At 29.6% G+C, this 19,660-nt stretch overlaps 1 protein-coding gene across 2 annotated transcripts; it reads right to left on the bottom strand.

The window, feature by feature from the left end:
- Positions 1-1,981: 1,981 nt before the first annotated feature.
- On the bottom strand, positions 1,982-5,280 carry LOC133672676 (protein S-acyltransferase 8-like). 2 transcript variants are annotated; one of them, XM_062093161.1, is made up of 5 exons: positions 5,078-5,279; positions 4,250-4,435; positions 3,601-3,906; positions 2,772-3,002; positions 1,982-2,544 (listed from the first exon to the last, which is right to left on the bottom strand). In XM_062093161.1, the coding sequence occupies exons 1-5, from the start codon at positions 5,114-5,116 to the stop codon at positions 2,254-2,256; spliced, it is 1,053 nt and encodes a 350-aa protein (XP_061949145.1). In that variant the 5' UTR covers positions 5,117-5,279; the 3' UTR covers positions 1,982-2,253. The 2 variants fall into 2 exon arrangements, with proteins under 2 accessions (XP_061949145.1, XP_061949146.1); XM_062093162.1 differs by lacking the exon at positions 4,250-4,435 and having other exon boundaries at positions 5,078-5,280.
- Between the last annotated feature and the right edge of the window lie 14,380 nt (positions 5,281-19,660).

Genomic DNA, 19,660 nt, shown 5'->3' with positions numbered 1-19,660 from the left:
TTTGACTGTTTTTAAGTTTCTGAGGTTAATAAATTTATTTCTATATATTCGAATGGTGTTTAAAAGGTGGTTTTAGATTAAAATAAGTTGAAAATAAGTTTTTAAAGCAAAAAAATACTCTATCCTGATTTTCCAGTCATCACTATGATGACCAGAATCTAGGCAGCCAAATGACCTATCATTTGGTTATTATTATTATTTTTTTAAAAAAAGAATGAAAAACAAGTCATCCACCTCTTAAAAAAAATAATAAAATAAAATAAAATCAAGTCTAGACAGGTCAGGGCTCGAAGGCGCACACACTTAAGCTCTCTCTTTTTTTTTAAGGCAGTAATTAGGCTTACATGCATAGGCTCTCAATTGTTTTTAATTATTATCTTATATTTAGATAAAAAATAAATTTAAAAAATTTAGAGCTTAAATGTGTGCGCCTTTGAGCCAGACCTGTAGGCTTGATTTTTTCAAAAATAAAAGTATGAAAGATAACTCATCCACCCCTTAAAAAGATAAAATAAAATAAAATAAAATAAAATCAAGCCTAGACAGGCCAGAGCTCGAAGGCGCACACACTTAAGCTCTCTCTCTCTCTTTTTTTAAGGCGTAAGTGTGTTAGGTAATTAGGCTTGCATGCGTAGGCTCTCAATTTTGTTTTTTTAATTATTATCTTATATTTAGATAAAAAATAAATTTAAGAATTTTTTTTTATTAAACCTAGTTGAATCTATAACCCAAGTTACAGGTTTGACAAGTTAAGTCACAACTTTTGGGTTAATCTAATATGTTGTTGTCTCAATAATTTTTTTTAAATATGTCATATTGAAAAAAAATGAATTTCAAGAATTTAGTTTATTTTGAATTTGTCTTCAAGATGTGTTTTTTTTTAGAGATTAATTTATTCAGAACTGCTTTTTTATATAAATCTTACAGTCTTATGATTCGAATCGTAAGTATAAGAAATTAACTTGGTTTGACTTAAGCCATTAAGCCATTCACCATGTCTATTTTTTCCATAAAAAGAAAGTCATCTTGCAATTTGTTATCCTTTAATTTGTTTTCTTCTGATTTCATTTAATTTATTTCACTTATTTTTTTAATTTTATATGTAGGTAAAAAAATAATTTTTTTAAATAGATTATTAAACCCAATGAATTTTATGATCTAAATTGAAAGTTTGACAAGTTAGACCACGAAGCTCGAGTTGATTAAATATATTCACATTTCATTTTTTTTTGTTAAAAAAATGTCATACTAAAACATTTTTTAAGAATTTGTTTATTTTAAATTATTTTTTATAATAAGTTTGGTTTTGATTTTTGTATAATTAGTTTTAATTTGTTTTTTATAGAATTTTTTACCATCTTGATTTCTTTTTAAATCAAAACCACAATATTATAGACCTCCAGGTTGTGGGATTTAATGGTGCTACTTAAAAATTTCTGCAATCTTAATTTTTTTTTTATATATTTTTTTAAAAATTAACCAACAACAAAGTATATATCAATAAAGTCATTAGTTCAATATTCAATATTCGGATCAACTTTATCTCAGCATGTGTAAGAGCGCCATTAAAAAAGAAACCCTTCATAATTACTATATTAAGAAAAGATAAAAGAATGGTTTAAGACAAGTTATTTGTTGGGAATTGGGATTTGATGAGATTGCTATTCATAATTTTTGCAAATCCCGAGATTGTAAGAACAAAATCCTTGGTAAATGTATAATTCTTCTTGTTTCTCTTTCTTCTAGTTCAGGATGGTTAGACAGACATTCTCTCCCCTGTTTGTATGTAAAATTTTCGTTACAAAATCACGACGACTCTTGTTCTTCTTGCCAATTCTGAGAATAAAAAACTTGCATGAAATCATATAAAGTTTCATAAACTATAATTGAGAACCATATTGTTCAGCAATCTGAGAAATGATGGAAATCATCCAAAGCCTCCCATGTGGAAATCCGCACCTATACTAAATGGGTTCTCTAATAACTTTCCGGGGTATTTGTGCGACTATTATCAAAGAAATCAACACAGCATCCAATGGCATGGAGGGGAAAAAAAAAACCAGAGAATAACAGTGACAACTGATATAGACATCACCCTTGCAGTTCTTCCCTCTAAATTGTGTGACTTTTGCTATCAAAAACTACTCTATGGCAAGAATCCCAAATCCCCAAGTTACACCATTTTTTTCTACCACATTTGAATAAGTGAGTTTCATTAAAGGCTCAACTTGAGATTCCTAATGCAAAGGGAACTCAGCTTCTGCTGTTAACAGCCTCTACAGCATCACGACGCTGGGATATCTTTAAAAGGTCATTATCGATTTCTAGATTGTCTTGTACTTTTGTCCGACTGTCTCCTTCTGAATCATCTATTTTTACTTCTCGGGTTATACGCATGGGCATCTCTTCTTGTACATAAGCCTGGAAATTGTTTCTTGAAGGATTTATCTTGGTGCAGAATACTTCAAGAAAATTCCTTAAGCAACCCTGGTCATAGACATTGTGCCTGTTGGCTGCTCCATAGCGAAAGTTTTCATATGTAGTCTGAGGAAAATGTTGAAAGAGTTAGAAAATGGGCCATTTGAAAGCATGAGAAAAAAAGACCACCGATAACCATTATTTCCAAAAAAGAATTGCTTTAACATTCGCCGAGGGAAGACCTTTCGGCAGTTCACGACTTACGAGCACACAAAAATGACTCTGATAAAAATTAAAAGTACTCAAGCACAAGAAAAGAATGGTTTCCTGAAAAAAAAGAGAAACAAACTGACCTGGTTTCTGCCTATAAGATACAGATGGAAGCAGGTGAGGCCACCGACAAACCAGAGGAAAATGAAGGAATAAACTATTAATATCACAGATGCAGGTGACTCCTTCATTGCCTTCCAGGGAGAACCATAATCATCCATAAGAAACTTTACGTTCAAAGCTGACATTGAAAATATGAAGATGCAGAGAAGAGCTGATGAAGAAACAAACAGAAAGAAGTACCGGTAGTTGCGCTGCGAAGAGATAAACATACTTGGTTTAATGAAGACAGAATCCATTCTTTCACTAACGCATACAAAAGTTGAAAACACACTGTCCTTGATTGCAAGCAATCTTTTGAAGAATTCGAATTCCTCCATGTATTCAAATGAATTTTTCTAGGTTCAAGTTCTTTTCATTTTCCTCACTGTTCGCCAATACACTAAACTAGCAGCGAACTTTGGATGGATGACCACATTGGCCAAATCCTTTCCATCAATTATATAAAATTCCTGAAACTATAGCTCAGAATGATGACTTCCCTCAACGACTAATTCTTAAAATGGGCCCTTATCCTTGTTAAACAAAAATTGCAATGAAAATCCTTGATACTAGAATGACAAGTTTGGTTTGACCAATAACTTCCCCAGAACAACAGGAATATCTTCGCAGATCCAGGTTAAATAAAGTCACGGGAAGACTTAATCACCTAGTAGATAATTTCAAAGAGATCACGGAACAGAAGATTTTCCGAAATGCATCTTTTTAAATGTTTTAGATGGGTTCTTAATTTGTACCATGGACTCAATTAAAAAAAAAATTAAAAAAAATAGAGCAATCTATACTACATACCAGTCCAATGCATTGGCCCACCCAGGGACAATGGTGATCAAATCGCTCCACGCAGTTATCACATACAGAGCAATGTGAGCAACGGGGTGGTCGATATATCATGCATGTATCGCAATACTTCACTTTCACAGAAAAACCATTGACAGTAACTTCTTTTGTGCGCGGTAACCGTGGAGTAGGTGTGTGTCTCCCGCCAACATCTACCGAGGTTGAAGGGTCGTAGCAAATCTCTTCCTCTGGTGGATGTGAATTTCGAGGAACAATGCCTGGGTCACGGGCTGAAGTGAGAAACAGGAGCACCAATACCTATCATGGGTTCATGACTACCTATGGTCAATCTGAACAGTAGCCAGACTTAAACTGAAGGCAAGCAAAACATTGACCAGGATGACGGCCAAAGAGATAAAACATATAAAAACATCACCGGCACAAGAAAAGCATACTAGATTAGAAAAAAATGAACGATTTTTAAGGAATTTTGGGATAGTGAGACAGAATTAGGCAAGCTAATAGAAACATTCTGACTTTATAATAAACAAATTTTCACCATATTTCCCATATAAATGTGTCTTCACTATGATAAATAAATACCAAAGGTTGTCACAACAGTTGAAGTTATTAGAACAGAACAAGGATCAGCAGGACTCACGTATATTGTGAACAGAATTGTTACGACTAGAATGACATAGCCAGTATTAGATGTTGGAAATTCACGGAGGAGGTTCCTTGCGACATTTGTACAGAATATAACAACGGGAACCAGGATGAGCAATAAGGTAATAATCAATGATTTGGCATCTGTACCAAATATAAGCCTCCCTTTGCAGAAGAAAATCTGCATTATGAACCCAATAAAAGAAGAAAATTCAGGAAAACGTTGAGAAGGAAGGTATCAATTTATATACTTAAACCAATCAAATAAATAATTCCCCCCATTGTAGAACCACTAGCATCCCATTTCTTTCCCATCTCAAGATTGCTTATCACTAGCCACTACCAAAGCCTATAGTGAAGAGTTCGCTAATACTACTTAAAGGTAACAACATCCAACCACTAACAATGTCCATATAACATATCAGTCAGGTCTCGGGCTCAACACTTCGCAGCGCTCTCTTATAGCCATAAAGGGTCAGAGGCCTACTTCCTTGCGTGGAGTGGACAAAATATATGCCCGGAGATTTAAGGTTCAGGATGTGTCCACTTGCACCGTAGGATTTTGAGGTCAAGGCTAGTTATTCAGCTATCAAAAACAATACTAGCTAAAAACAAGAACCAAACATATTAAAAAAAAACCAAAAATGAAAATAATTCTATAAAATGCTTCTCAATACAATACAACGCAATACAAACAACAACCAGTTCATTTATTCATTGGAAAAGCACAGAAACTTCACTCCAACAAAACCCATCAGTCTAAATCTTACATAAACAAACTATATAAAACAAATCCAGATCATAATTGAATTAAGAAGCTTACATTGCGTCCCTTCCAAACATGGTATACACGCCTAGCCATTTAGGAGGTAGGTAGATAATCTTACCAAGAAGGAGCAAAGCAGAGAGAGATAAAGAGAGAGGGCAGGAGAAGAATATTTGAAACTTATGGCTGGAGGAGTGAGTGAATTGCTTTTGCTTTACAGAGAGAGAGAGAGAGAGGCGGTCAGGGGTTTTAAAAAAATGAGGTGGAAGGAAAATGATGGGGTCTGGGTTTTGCTGGGGCTTTTGGAACTTTCCTTTAACCTTAATGCCCTTTGTTGGAATTTGAGATAAAGTCATGTATTTTCCTTCTTTCTTTAAAATAAAATAAATAAATAAACAAATAGATTACATATTTAGTTTTTAAATCTTAAGTGGGCTAAAAATAAAAATATATTTTAAAAAAATATCATTGATTTTTCTGGGTTAAATCAAAATCAAAATCAAAATATTTATTTTTTAGGTATTATTGCTAGAGGCAAACAATATTTGAAAATATTATTTATTTTTTAATTATTACTCATCAAATTCGCAAAATAAATACCTTCAAATATTTGTGAAAGTAAAAACACCTATTCCTTGTAAAATGTTTGTTTATACATCAATTTTAGTAAAAAGATTGACGCTATTAATATTTTTTTTTTTAAAAAAAAAAAAGAGGATAAAGGTTGCTTGGGAGGGGCAGGATTGATTGCCACGAAGGAGTGATAAAGCACTTTTTCTGCAAATATTCCGTGGACCAATCTTGGGTAGAATTCTTGTTAACTGACCACACCAGCACCCTTCGTATCTTTGTTTTAGGCAGGTTAGGGGGGCATTTTCGGAAGAAAAAACATGTGGGTGCTCCTGCCTTGCACAAGGGCACCCGTAAATAACAAGGCTTTGCTCCCGTCCTCTTTTTGTCTCCTCCCCTTTCTTTTTTGGCTTGACCGATCTGTCTATTTGTACAATTTTTTTTTATTATTATTAAAGAAAATGTCATTTAGAACATCCGTTAGAAAAAAATTATTCCACCAATACTAATTACGGGTATTTAACTTTTTTTCTTTTTTCGTTTCTGTTTGGTTTTATTGTGATTCTATAACTGGAATTAATTCTATTTTTTTATTGGGTTTTAAACAAATCATTTATATGTAGATTGATATTAACAAAAAAATTATTTTTTACAACCTTTCTTAAGTTATAAAAAAATAAATAATAATAACATAATATAAAAATATTGTATATGATGTCAATATAAAAGACATCTAATAAAAAAAAATTAGGTTTTTTGACATCTAGAGTTACTCTACTCTAAGAATTAAGTTATGTGTTTAAATATATGATTTTAAAAAAAATTAAATCTTTATATTTAAATTTGACATCGCCATTTATCAATTCATATCAGTAAGTCATTGGTACATGGTTTCATCAATGAATTTTTTTATATATTTTTTAATTTTTTTCGTTTAGGTTGGTTTAGGGAATATTTTTACTATTTTTTTAATTTTGATAAAAAATAAAAATAAATTAGTTGATAAAAAAATTAAAATAGTTTTAAATCCAAGCAACCATCTATAAAGACTTATCTTTTTTTCCTTAGAATATATTCAATTTCATTACAATTGAAGTAGATCTCTTTTTTTTGTTGAAAAAGTTTTTTTTTTCATTTTTCATGAAGTCTTCCTATATTTTTTTTATTGAATAATCCCTCCACCACATTAGAAGTAGAAAGCCTATAAAATGAGCTCTAAAAGTCCAGATATTAGGTTATAAAATTATATTTGTCAAGTCTTTTTTTAAAAATGCCAGCTCCAAATACAACAACTAAATCAGTGAGGAAGTAAGTAAGCTCCTCAAATGAGCACAAAGGTGCAAAAGCCTTTCAATATATTTGGTTGACCATAAACATTATGGACTACCAAATTTGAACTTGATGAAGTTGGAAAAAACTTTAAATTGAATTTGGACTTTTCCATGACTACTAGGATGGGATTTAGAAGAATTTTATTTAGTTAGAATGGTTTGGTCCCCGAACTCCTAAAAATAATCCCTCTATCAGGATAGAAGACTCTCTGATACTTAAGTTAGTAAATCATAGGGGAAAAATAATGTACAACAAAGAGGATGAGAATAAAGAGAGTGGATGTTATGATTATTGTCTTATCTAGTGGTGCAGACCTTGTTGTCAAGTATGATAGGACAACTCCCTTATACTGTTTGATCTAACTAGACAATAATCCTAACCGGATAACTTGTTGTTTGATTTTCTTATTCTTCTTCTTTTTTATGGTATTATCATTTCTCCCCTGGTTTTTTAAACATTTTATATTTGAAATACTTGATTGATAAAGGAAAGAAAGCACTTACTCTATTACCATGACTCACGATCTTGAATTATAGTATCTCCTTCCATTTGTATGTTTTTCTCTTATCATGACTTTAGAATGCTTTGTTTGCACTTCCACCTATAACTTGATTTTGTTTGGCAAGTTGCCTGTTTGCATGTTTTTCATGACCTCTTCTTTTCTTTTGTTTTTTTCATTAAAAGATTGCTAAGGAAAAATAGAATTTTTATACAGTTTCTAATCCCCGTAAGTAGTTTTAACATTTGAGCCAGATAAAGAGTATACCTAAGAAGGACAACATTTTTTCATAAAGTGGAAAACATTTTATGACCATGAAAATGAAAGTTCTAAGGATTGTGCAAATGACAATGGAGAATCAATGAAGATATTACCATGATAAATGTTTGGGGAAATCATTACAATAAGACATGAAGATTTCATTTAAAGACATGGAGATTTTTGCAAGGAGACTTTATTTAGAGATATGAAGATTTTGTTGGAGATATGAAAATTTTATTTAGAGACATAGAGATAAGCAATACTACGGAGAAAAAGGCACAAATACTATTTAAAGAGACAATATTATTTTTATTGAAAAGTTTAAAAGAATTTCTAACACAACTGAAAGTATATTTTTTGAAGATTATCTAATCTTGGGCAACACATTATGGGATCTGCTGGACTTTTTCTCTTTTTATTCGGGTAACATTTTCTTTTTTACAAATTTACAAAGGTAACCCTTAACAATCATTCTATCTCATTTGTAGAACATATCAGTCCTCAATATCATGTTCGTTATCGTGAAGAAAAAGAACATTTATTGGGGCTTTATGTGTTTGAAACACTCTTCATATGAGAGGGATATCTCACAAATTCTTTTTCTTTAATGGTAGTCAATATCTTAGTGCATGCAATTATCAAATATATGGTAATGAGCTTTGAAAATATTAGTTGATCATGAATAGATCACTTTATGTTCTTTTTGGATGCCTTAAGATGGTTGGAAGACTAATTGTGCTTGGGAGACTATGTTCTCTATTGCTAAAAGTGAGGGTGTCCTTACCTGGTTACATTAATTTCTTCTACTCAAATATTTTTTTTCATTTCCTATTTCACTTTAAAGAGAATTTGGTTGGAAAAAGTGTACAATCATTTCTATAAAAACTAGTTGTAGACTCCATTATTCAGGGCTTCAGTGGCAATGGATTCAATAGACTTTCCACGTTGAAAATGTTCCTATTAAACTTTTAAAGATAAGCTTTAGGGCCCTTATTTTCTCATTGTATGATAGAGAATAACTTGGTTATTGTTTTAGCTGGTATTTTCTCATTATATGATAGAGAATAACTTGGTTATTGTTTTAGCTGGTATATTTAATCTAAAATAGAAGATGAGTTTAGCATATAGATCCTCAAAGTCAATGATGAATCAAAGATCTAGGTCATGGTACCATACCTAAGCAGATCCTTAAAATGTTGTTAGAAATACTTTACACATAGATCATTGATTTGTGTTACGAGCTCTAACTTGCTTTTTACATTTTGTAAATGCTTTTTTAGGTCTATTAGTTAATCTTAGTTGTCTAAGTTTGTTTTCAAGAACACATAATCCTTGGAAAGACGAGTATGTAGCACCCAATAGAAAAATAAAGAATCTTTCACTCAGTAGGACAATATTCATTCTTAGAAGCTTGTGTCATTATTGATCTCCTCTCGTGTTGGGTCTTTTTTATAAGGAGTATTTGAGTGGGATTGATGGTGGTAAGTGAGATTTAGAGAGAGATTGATGGTAGTAGCCACTCTTATAGATATGATTTTTTAAGCCTTTTTTTATTATTGAAATGTTTAGTTTGATAATTTCCTTATAGTAGGAGCGACTTCTTCAAAGGGTTGGATTATAAGTATCCTCACACTAACTTTCTTATATGTCATTCTTCCATGTTTATTTGAGAAATTAGAGTTGTATACGTGTAATCAATGGTGTGTAAGGGTGACCATTTTTTATTCAATTTGGTTTTTTGATTAAAAAAACACAAACCAAAACTTCTTTATATATATATATATATAACCAGACCTAACCAAAACTGATTTAAATCGATTAGTTTCGATTCGATATTTAAAAGAGGAAAGCCAATAAAACCTTTTGGTTTTTTAGTGGACTTTTTATAAACAAATCCAATTGATTTTTATAGAATATGGGGAAAAACTAAAACAAGTTTATAAAATAAATTAGATAATTGCAGATACTTAACAACATATAAAAATAATCACAAAAATAGAAAAAAAAATATGTGTAACGTATTTACTTTCAAAAACAATAGTCTATGTACCATTCTATGTATCAATTTTTATTTATTTATATATATTATTATTCAATAATTTCTACCGATAATTCAACAGCATTACCCTGAATTTAAACACACCAAGTTATCAACAATCATTCATTATCACAATCCCAATCAATCTCAATCATTTTAATCATTCTTAATTCACCATTCACTTCATATTTCAATTATATTCCATAATAATCAAGTACATAATTAATGATTATCATCTGAAAGTTCACATAATAAGAGAAAAACTAAGAAGAACTAAACATATATCAAAATGTATTTAATAAAGAAAACCTATATCACATGTATTAGTCATACATGTAATTAGTTTACAACTTTATGCTTAAAAGCAATGAGATTACAAACTTAACATGATATCAATAACAACTCAAAAGACATATATATAATATTTAAGTTACATGTCAAAAGTTATGCATTATGCTTAATTTACATTAACAACATAAAACCTACAACACCACTCTAGTTTTACAAAAAAATGGACTTGAAAAATACAAGAAATAGCAAATAAAATAAATTATCATAACTTATTCATTTTCACAACTATAGTTAAATATAAATATCTTTCCTACATTAAGAAACTCAAGACTAACTACTTATTCTTTAAGTTAACTCTTTTTTCATTCTTTATTCACTAATCTCATAATGTTGATATCAAGCTCTTGATATCACCAATCACCATTTTTATGGAATGACTAATCAATGTTGATATCGAATTCATTCGATATCATTAGTTATCACCACATGATAACTAATCAAATGCATTTGATATCATTAGTTATCACCACGTGATAAACTAATCAATTTATGTTGATACCGATTACCTTGGTATCATTAGTAATCAAACCCATAAACAACTAATCAATTTCCATCCAAACATTTTTATTTTCCTTCAAATTGTGTCGATATCAATTTATTGACATTGATATCTTTAACCTTCCTTAGATTCTTATTCTCCTTCACACAACATTCCCTCGATCATTAGGATTTTTTTATGCCAGCCAAACTAATATCATTAGCTTCTAACACGTGGACAACTAATTAAACATCATTTCCCTTTTTTTCCATTTTCCTTTTACTTATTTTATCCATACAACTTAATTAACACAAACATTAATATAACAACAATAATTTAAATAAGGTTCCTAAACCTACATATTATAGGTGTTGAGCACCTACTTGTAACGTGTGACATCCTAGCACCTACTCAAGCCTATGGTATAACTACTAAAGTGTTCATTGTCAATATAAAACTATTGCATCCTCGTTAACTCTCCCAAATTAAAAGTTATGTCTTAGTTTTCAACATAACAATTCTCATCTTAATGTTTATATTACATCACAATTTAAACATCCTTTTCTTTTACCCATTTTAGCTTTACTTACCCTAAATAGCCTTATGGTAATCAACATGCACTTATTCTTTCTATTTCATTTTTTTCCCATCATCTTAAACCTTTTTAGCCACATATATTTATGTATAGACTTATTCACATAATTTAATAAACTTATTCACACTTTCAACATTTAAGATAACCCATTACAAAAAATCAAATTCATGAAATTCCTTTACTTCTTTATACAACTCTATTAATTTCACATGCATTAAATGCTTCAACTAACCCAATTAAACACAAATTTCATAACATTAAAATCAACATAAATCCTTCTTCTTTTCCTAGTGCTGGTCGAAATTCAATGCAGAAAGAACACATTAAATTTCTTTTCTCTATTTCCTTCAATTACTTCATTACCCGTCATTATAAATAAAAATCAACATCATAAACATTTTAACCCATAAGACTCAATATTCCATAATGTAAACCCTAACTAAAAATTTAAAATTCATAAATAACACAAACACTCATGGTAAAAGTTATCCTCACCTTCTAATCACATGGAACTAAAGAGAATTTGCAAAAACAAAAAATCAAACTTTTTATTACTTTTCTTCCTTCTTCCTTCCTCTTTTCTTTTGTCCTGACTTACTCTTTCTCTACCTTTCCCTCACTTGATTTTCTCTAAATCTTGATGTTTATAGTGTTTAATCCTTACAAACTTCAAGAGCTTCTCTTAATTTCTTGATTTTTCTCTAAATTTCTAGGCTTTCCTACATATTTCTATCTTCTCCTTCTTTCTCTCTATAGTTGGCCACACGCACACGCGCATGCACACACACATATTTTTTCAATGTTTTAGGTAATTCATATTATGTCCTTTATTAATACCCTTTTGTTTTTCCAGGTAAATTTCTTTGCCAGTTTTCAACACATATTTATATAAAATTTAAATTAGGCTATTTTGAAACTCTTTAAATTACATTCTAGTATTTTTCATTCCTTTTACTTTATTTCCATTTAATTTTTATTCACGTTTCTGTATTTTTTTATTTCTCAACCATTTTTTAGGTTTTATTATTATTATTATTATTATTTAAATTAGGTCATACACATTTTATTCTAATCTCATAATCATTTTTCATCCCCCAAGTATAAATTTTTAATTTACTAGCTTTTCATAATATTTATCTTATTGTCCATATGGATTTTACCCGGAGGTATATAGTATGAGCTAAATTAATAGCAAGTAAAACTCATCTAAACACTGGATCTCATGTTTTAACAAAAGGATGCAAATCTTAAGGTTTTGGGACAAAACAAACTATATTGTCATTATGAATAACAAGCTTTTCAAAAAATGAGACATCTTTTATATTTATTTTTATGAAACCATATTACAAGCAACATCATTTATATTTATTCTTAAGGGTCCAGTTCAATTGGTTTCAAAAGCTTTAAATTAAAACCAAGTCAGATCTAATTCTTTTCAGTTTTCTAATTAGTTTTTTTTCTTAATTAGTTTTTCTGGTTTTCTTGGTTTAATTATTTTTGGTTTTTTTGCTAATCACTAATGTTGCATGTAGAGGAGCTAGTTGTAATGTCACCCATTGAGGGATTGGAAAAGTTTAAAGCTATTATTGTGTAGCTAGAATAACCTTAATGAGAGCTTTCATTGGATAGGTTATTTGTTGGAGATTTGGAGGAGCTAGTGTACGTACAGTAAGGACGTCAATTACCCTCATATGTCCTGGTGTTTCTATATTGTCAACCATGGAAATAACTTTTGGATGATGTATGAATGAGAAAAAAACTAGCTTTTGTTTAGTTCCCATAGAATACATCGTTAATGAGGTCATAAAAAACTTTAAATTAGATATAGGCCTTTCTATAATTAGTGTAATAGGCTCTGAATGAATTTTTATTAAGTTGGTCCCTAAACTCCTACAAAACAAGTCTTTTATCAAGATAAGAACTCTTTTATGCTTAAGTTTGTAAATCATAGGAGGGGAATAATATATAGGAAAAGGGATAAAAACAACAAGCGTAAAAGAGTGAATGTTGTGATTGTTGTAAGTTGTGTTAAGATTTGTTATGTATTGGTATCTGATGACCTAATGTATTTATACATCTCATTGATAGGAGATTACCTCATGAAGTTTGAAGTTCTAGGCATACATTGATGATAACTATTGGTGAGATAGATAGGCATATGCTTGCTAGTTATCAAATAAGCAGACATTGCACTAAAAATTCATACGTTCATAAGCAACACTATATTGATAGCTCTGTAATGGAGAAATATGTTCCCATCGCTACATATCATAAGGTTATGATGATGTACTAAAGCTATGCGATGGAGAAGTAAGCATGTATTAAAGTTGCAACAATGGTGTACTAAAAGTACATGTTAAAACGTTGCGATGCTGCACTGACAAGATGTGCCCTCAAAGATTAGGTGTATGCAATAACATGTGGATTAGAGATTTTAAGTGACCAAACAAGCATATACATGCCAGGGATTGTGTGGGCTCGAGCCCTAAAAAATTTACTGAAAAGATCTTCGGTATGGTGTTTGGGTCAAGGCCCACTAAAATTAATTAGATATTTTAAAACAATATCCCAACTAGTTTAAATAAGACTAAAGTCGGTTTTTTTTGTAATTTGCTGATAAAATCAAAATCTAGCTTCAAATAAATGGATCTCTCTCATCTAGATGAATTAAAAGTCTTGCAATATATCACTAGAAAGTTATGGATGTCTACTTTACAATGCAACTAAAATAAGTTTAAAATTCCTTTTGTAACTCAAGTTATGACAAAAAAAAATAGTTAGAGGTCAAAACTGATATATTGGAATCTTCTTATTCCAATCTTTTTTGTAATGACTGAATGTTCACCTACAGGCCCTTATTAAACATAAATTAAATAAACGAAAGCTTGTACTTTCTTATTTAATATCTTCTTAAAGTCCACCTTAACCCATGTGTCTTGAAGAAGTCCATTAAAAACCTATTTAACCTCTTAGCTCTAAGTCTTGTTACCGGACTAACTGAAACCTCTAACAAATCTCTTGGTGTTGCTTAGGTCACATCATGAATGATAAATAAAGACTAAACTAGAAAAATCAAGAGGTAGATGTAGATAAAGATATTTAATCTCGCAATATAGGTCATGTACTTGGTTGTGTAATAACTTTGTTTATTAGAATCAATTTTTTATTTAATCAAACGATAATAGAAATAGATACACACATAAAAGCGATTAAATAAACTAAAAGGGAAAAAATATCATGCAGTGTTACACATATTAGAAAAAAAATGTTATCATTTTAAGTGAAAATCAAGTAAAAACTAAACAATATTTAACCAAAAAATAAATTGGAAAGCTAAAAGATAAATATGGATATGAATATTTGATTTTAAAACACGGGTCATAAACTTAATTGTATTTAATAACTTTGTTTCTTGGAATCAATGTTTTATTTAATTAAAAAAAACATGTATAGGAAAATGATTGAGTAAATTAAAGAAAAAAAAACCATGTAAGGCTACACAGAATCAATGCCTTCTAATATTAGAAACAAATGATGAAATCTTATTCGTAAACCAACTAAAATTAAATCATATTCTATTAAAAAAACATCATAAAAATTGTTAAAAAAATTAAAACCCAACATTAAATGAGGTCTAGACATGCAAGTCTAGCTTGGGTGGCTCAATGTGCCTATGCTTAAAACAATCAATGAAATTTTTGTTGGCATTTATATCAGTAATTTGACACGTCATCAAGTGCTAATAATTTTTAATTTCATGGGTAATTCCATCATCAATAATAATCTTGTTTTGTGGACGTACTTTTTCATTTTTATTGGTAAGTCTATCAAGAACGCTATTTTTATCGGCTGATCTATTAGCATTTCACTGTGTTTTTTTCTTGTTATTTGTTAAAATCCCTAACCAGCCTAAAAATAGAACAATAACAACATGAAGAAGAAAAAGCATATTCAAGCCAACAATTACCTATATTAAACCCATAACCACAACAATGAACACTTGAAAAAATATAAAAAATATAATGCATTAATTTAAAGCACCAGCAAATGTCTTAATTACACAATGTTAATTTTATTATACAATGATGTTTCACATCTAAATCAATTCAATACCTTTTTAATCATAATCATCCTTTTTATTTTTATCATTCTCATATCCATCATCATTTTCTTCATTAAATATAAGGTTGTTCTCATCATCTAATTTTTTATATCCAATGTTACTCAATATTTCATTTAACTTATCAATATCAACATCAATATAAGTATTCTTAGTGATATAAAAATTTAGATTTTCTAATTCGATAAATGGAGCAACTCGATAAGGATCAAGTAATAATTTCACTTGAAATACATAATCTCTCATAGTTACTTCATCGTTTCCATCTTCAACAACTTAGACACTACTTATAGTTTTAGTTTTAACAATGGATAACAATAGATAACCAATTAACTCTATTATGATTCTTTCTAAAAAAATTCTAAAGAAATAAGTGTTTATAATACACTTGTTGGCATTGTTTGGCAAAAATAAAAACATCGTCGATGTTGTGAAATTTACTTTTATTTATTTATTTTGACTATAATATAGAAAGGATCTACTTTAATTTCTCTATTGGTATCATACTAGTAACATTTGAATAAAACTAATCTATCTTATGAACTATGATATTGTAATTCAATAACCTCTTATAACTTGCCATAATAGTAAAATTCAAACTTATTGAAAGTTGAACTCTTTTACACAGTCCATATTATTATATGTCTTTCAATCCTCACCATATTCTTCAGTATAAAAAACATATCCATTGATGAAATACCTATTATAATACTAGACTTTTATTTCAAGTTCCAAATATAAGAATTTTAATCAACCAGCATTGCCTTCCATATTGAAAATATGGTTAAAGTTAACGATCATTAACAATCGAAGAAAAAACATAAGTAAATCTATTTTTAGGAGTTATAAAGTATTAAATACTTATATTTTTAAAAAACTACATAGCAAATTGTTCATCTTATAATTGAAAAGCTTGAGCTTTAGTAGCATTTGGATTTCGAGATAACGATAATTGATGATGTTGCTTGTAAAAAAGTTATTGAATTGAGTCTATTTATGAATATAAGAGAAAAAATTTTAAAATTATATAATCATAAAATTGACTTACCGAACAAAAGATCTCAATTCATTTCTGTTGAATAACACATAATTATATGTTTATTTGAATTTGATGTTTATCAAATATCATCTCTTCACTGTATTCATTGATAATGGTCATCCGGGATGGAAAATATTACAAATTCTCATTTAAAAGTAGTTCACCACCACTAATATATCTTGGAACACTGTTAATGCTTATTCTCAAACAAGGCTCAAAATAATACAAGGTAAATGTTGAAATTTACTTAACAACATAAACCTCTAATATCAAAGTTGATGCAGACCTTATAATCACATGGTCAAGCAACCCACAATGAAGATGATACAACTCCTAGAAAGCCAATAAATCAGATTTGATAGGAGTGTGACACAACAGAAACCTTTCCTAATACACCAACACTATTGGAATAGAAACCCTTACCTAACAAATACCAATTCGCAATGAGAAGTATAAAGAAAATACCACAAGGTCAGTTATAACTTGATAAGTCAAAATTGTTCTTTGTCCTAGCAAAGAAAATATGTTGCATCACACAAAACACAAGTTTATTCATAAATCCATGGCTGTTGAAAATTTCTTCGTACAAAACCTTATATAATAGTTCAACTAGTAACCCTAACGGATCAAAAACTTGTGGGCTAATATTTACCAACTTACAATAAACTCAAAGTATGTTAACTAAACCCAACACGAAGAAAATAATAAAAATACTAATTTGACACATAAACTAAAGTTGTTGCACCTAATTAAATAAAATAACCTAAGATGGATAGTTTTTCCTGTTTAAGTAATATCACGAACGAAATTCTCATCCTAGAAACACTACGATCTTTGTTGCCACCTCTAGCTATCCAAAATAAACTAGGTTATTGATTGCTGAAGTTGTCTCCCCTTTAGTTTCCTTGTATGTCTAGGATAATTAATTGTAACTTTAATGAATCCTCTCAAAGCATGAAAAACCTTGTTTCCTTCCTTTAACCTTCCTTGTAAGATTAGGAAACTCCTAAAATAAACTGTCATATCCTTGTAGGAAAAGGATCCTTGCTAAATAAAAAGTCCACAAGTTCAAATGAAGTAAGTAACAAAATTCATACAGCCTGTTCTGACCTATATCGCAAGCCTTCCTGAACTTCAATTGACTTTAAATTTTACCTCAATATAAAACAATATGTCGGGAAACTCTGGGTAAATTTCATCTCGAACTAATGATTGGATTGAGAATTATGATTATTGTTGTAAAACTAGACAGTAGACACGATTATACTAGAATTTGAATTTCCTTATTTAACCCTTTCTTGGATTATATCATTCCCTCTCTCTTTATGATGATTCGTCCTCGAATCATCGATAGGTATAATGGAGGTTTCATAAGCCTCTTGTTTAAGCATTCATAGCTTTTTTCTTGCCAACATTCGCCTCCAATAATTTTGTATGAAAGTAGCAGCTCTTATCTTTCATCCTTTCAGCATTGTTGCTCATCTTTCTCTAAAGCTTGTCATTCATATAATATTTCGTTTAACTAATCAAATTCTTTCATTAAAACCCCAAACTTATAGGATAGATCTTTGCATTCTTCATCAAAAACACCAATTTTTTTATTCATCTCCTTTTGATACCTCATCTTCCTTTACCATAATACCTCATCAGAATACATGTAATCTTGATTGTAATACTCTATTTACATGTTTTTACTCTAAGTTTTCAAACTGGATAGAAAACAAAAAAAATTCGACCAATCCTTTTTTATATATATAAAAGACCCTAAAACAAAATCTAATGATAGTAAAGAAAGTAAGAAGACACTAAGGACTAGACAAAACTAACCTGAAACAAAAACATGGATAGAAACAAGTAGGTTTGACGCGGAACAAGATTAAAAAAATGAAATTAATAGAAGGATATAACTTAATTAATGGAATCAAGTTTTGATACCAAATGATATAGGCCTCTTGATCATGTGATCAAGCAACCCGCAGTGAAGATGGTACAACTCCTGGAAAGCCAAAAAATCAGGTTTGATAAGAGTGTGACACAATGAAAACTCATTTCAAGGCACCAGCACTATTAAAATAAGAAACCCTACCCAACAAATAAAAATTTGCGAACGAGAAGTATAAGAAAGACGTTACAAAGTTAATTATACCTTGATAAGTCAAATTTATTCTGTCTCAACAAAGAAAATAAGTTGTATCACACAAAACACAAGTTTATTTTATAAATCCATGACTGCTGAAAATTTCAACTTACAAAACTTTATATAATAGTTCAACTAGTAACTCTAATGGACCCAAAACTGGTGGGCTAATATTTACCCACTTACAATAAACCCAAAGTATGTTAACTAAGTGCATGTATGAAGAAAATAATAAAAATAATTAATCTGACACATAAACTAAAGTTGTTGCACCTAATTAAACAAAATAACATAAGATAGATAGTTTTCCTAGTTTAAGTAATGTTATGAACGAAATTCTCATCCTAGAAACACTAGGATCTTTGTTTCCATCTTTAGATAATCCAAAATAAGCTAGGAAATTGATTGCTGAAGTTGTCTACCCTTTAGTTTTCTTATTTGTCTAGGATAATTAATTGGAATTTTAAAGAATCCTCTCAAAGCATAAAAACTTTTATTGTCTTCTTTTAACATTCCTTGTAGGATGAGGAAACTCCTAAAATAAGATGTTATATCCTTATAAGAAACGAATCCTTGCCAAATAGAAAATTCACAAGTCAAAAAGAAATAAATAGCAAAATTCATATAACATGTTCTAACTTATATCACAAAGTCTTTATAAGCTCCGATTAACCTTCAATTATTTTTTTACCTAAAGACCTAAGTAAATTTATTTATCCCTTCAAATAACTTAAAATTCGATCCAAAAACAAAAACATTAACCCAAAGCCCAAAAACTTTCTAATATTAGATCTATTTTAATAGATAATTTTAAAATAAAAAAATATATCAATAAAACTCTTTATATATAATAAAACTCATTGATACAAGATTGATTATTTTTAAGGTCAAAATTAATGTCAACATATTTTTTTTTCCTAATATTAAAATCCAACTGCTCTTTCTCTTCTTTCTCAAACCAAAAATTAAAAAATAAAAATAATAAACTTTTAAATTAAAATTGAATTTTAAAAATCAACAGGAAATCTATCAATTAGAAAGTAGAAGAACAAAAGTTAGTCTTTTTCACTTTGATTCCTAACTTTAGATCTTGTGCCTTCATCAACAAATTAGAAGCAAATAGCTTTTATTTTGGCTATGAAAGATCAAATTGTCCTGGAGAGAAAATGTTTATGATCGAAATAAATAAAAAAAATCATTGTGAAATGTAAGAGCGCCTC

The sequence above is a fragment of the Populus nigra genome, chromosome 14 (assembly GCF_951802175.1).
Source record: "Populus nigra chromosome 14, ddPopNigr1.1, whole genome shotgun sequence".
Taxonomy (NCBI): Eukaryota; Viridiplantae; Streptophyta; class Magnoliopsida; order Malpighiales; family Salicaceae; genus Populus; species Populus nigra.
This window is presented reverse-complemented; position numbering and strand designations above follow the sequence as displayed.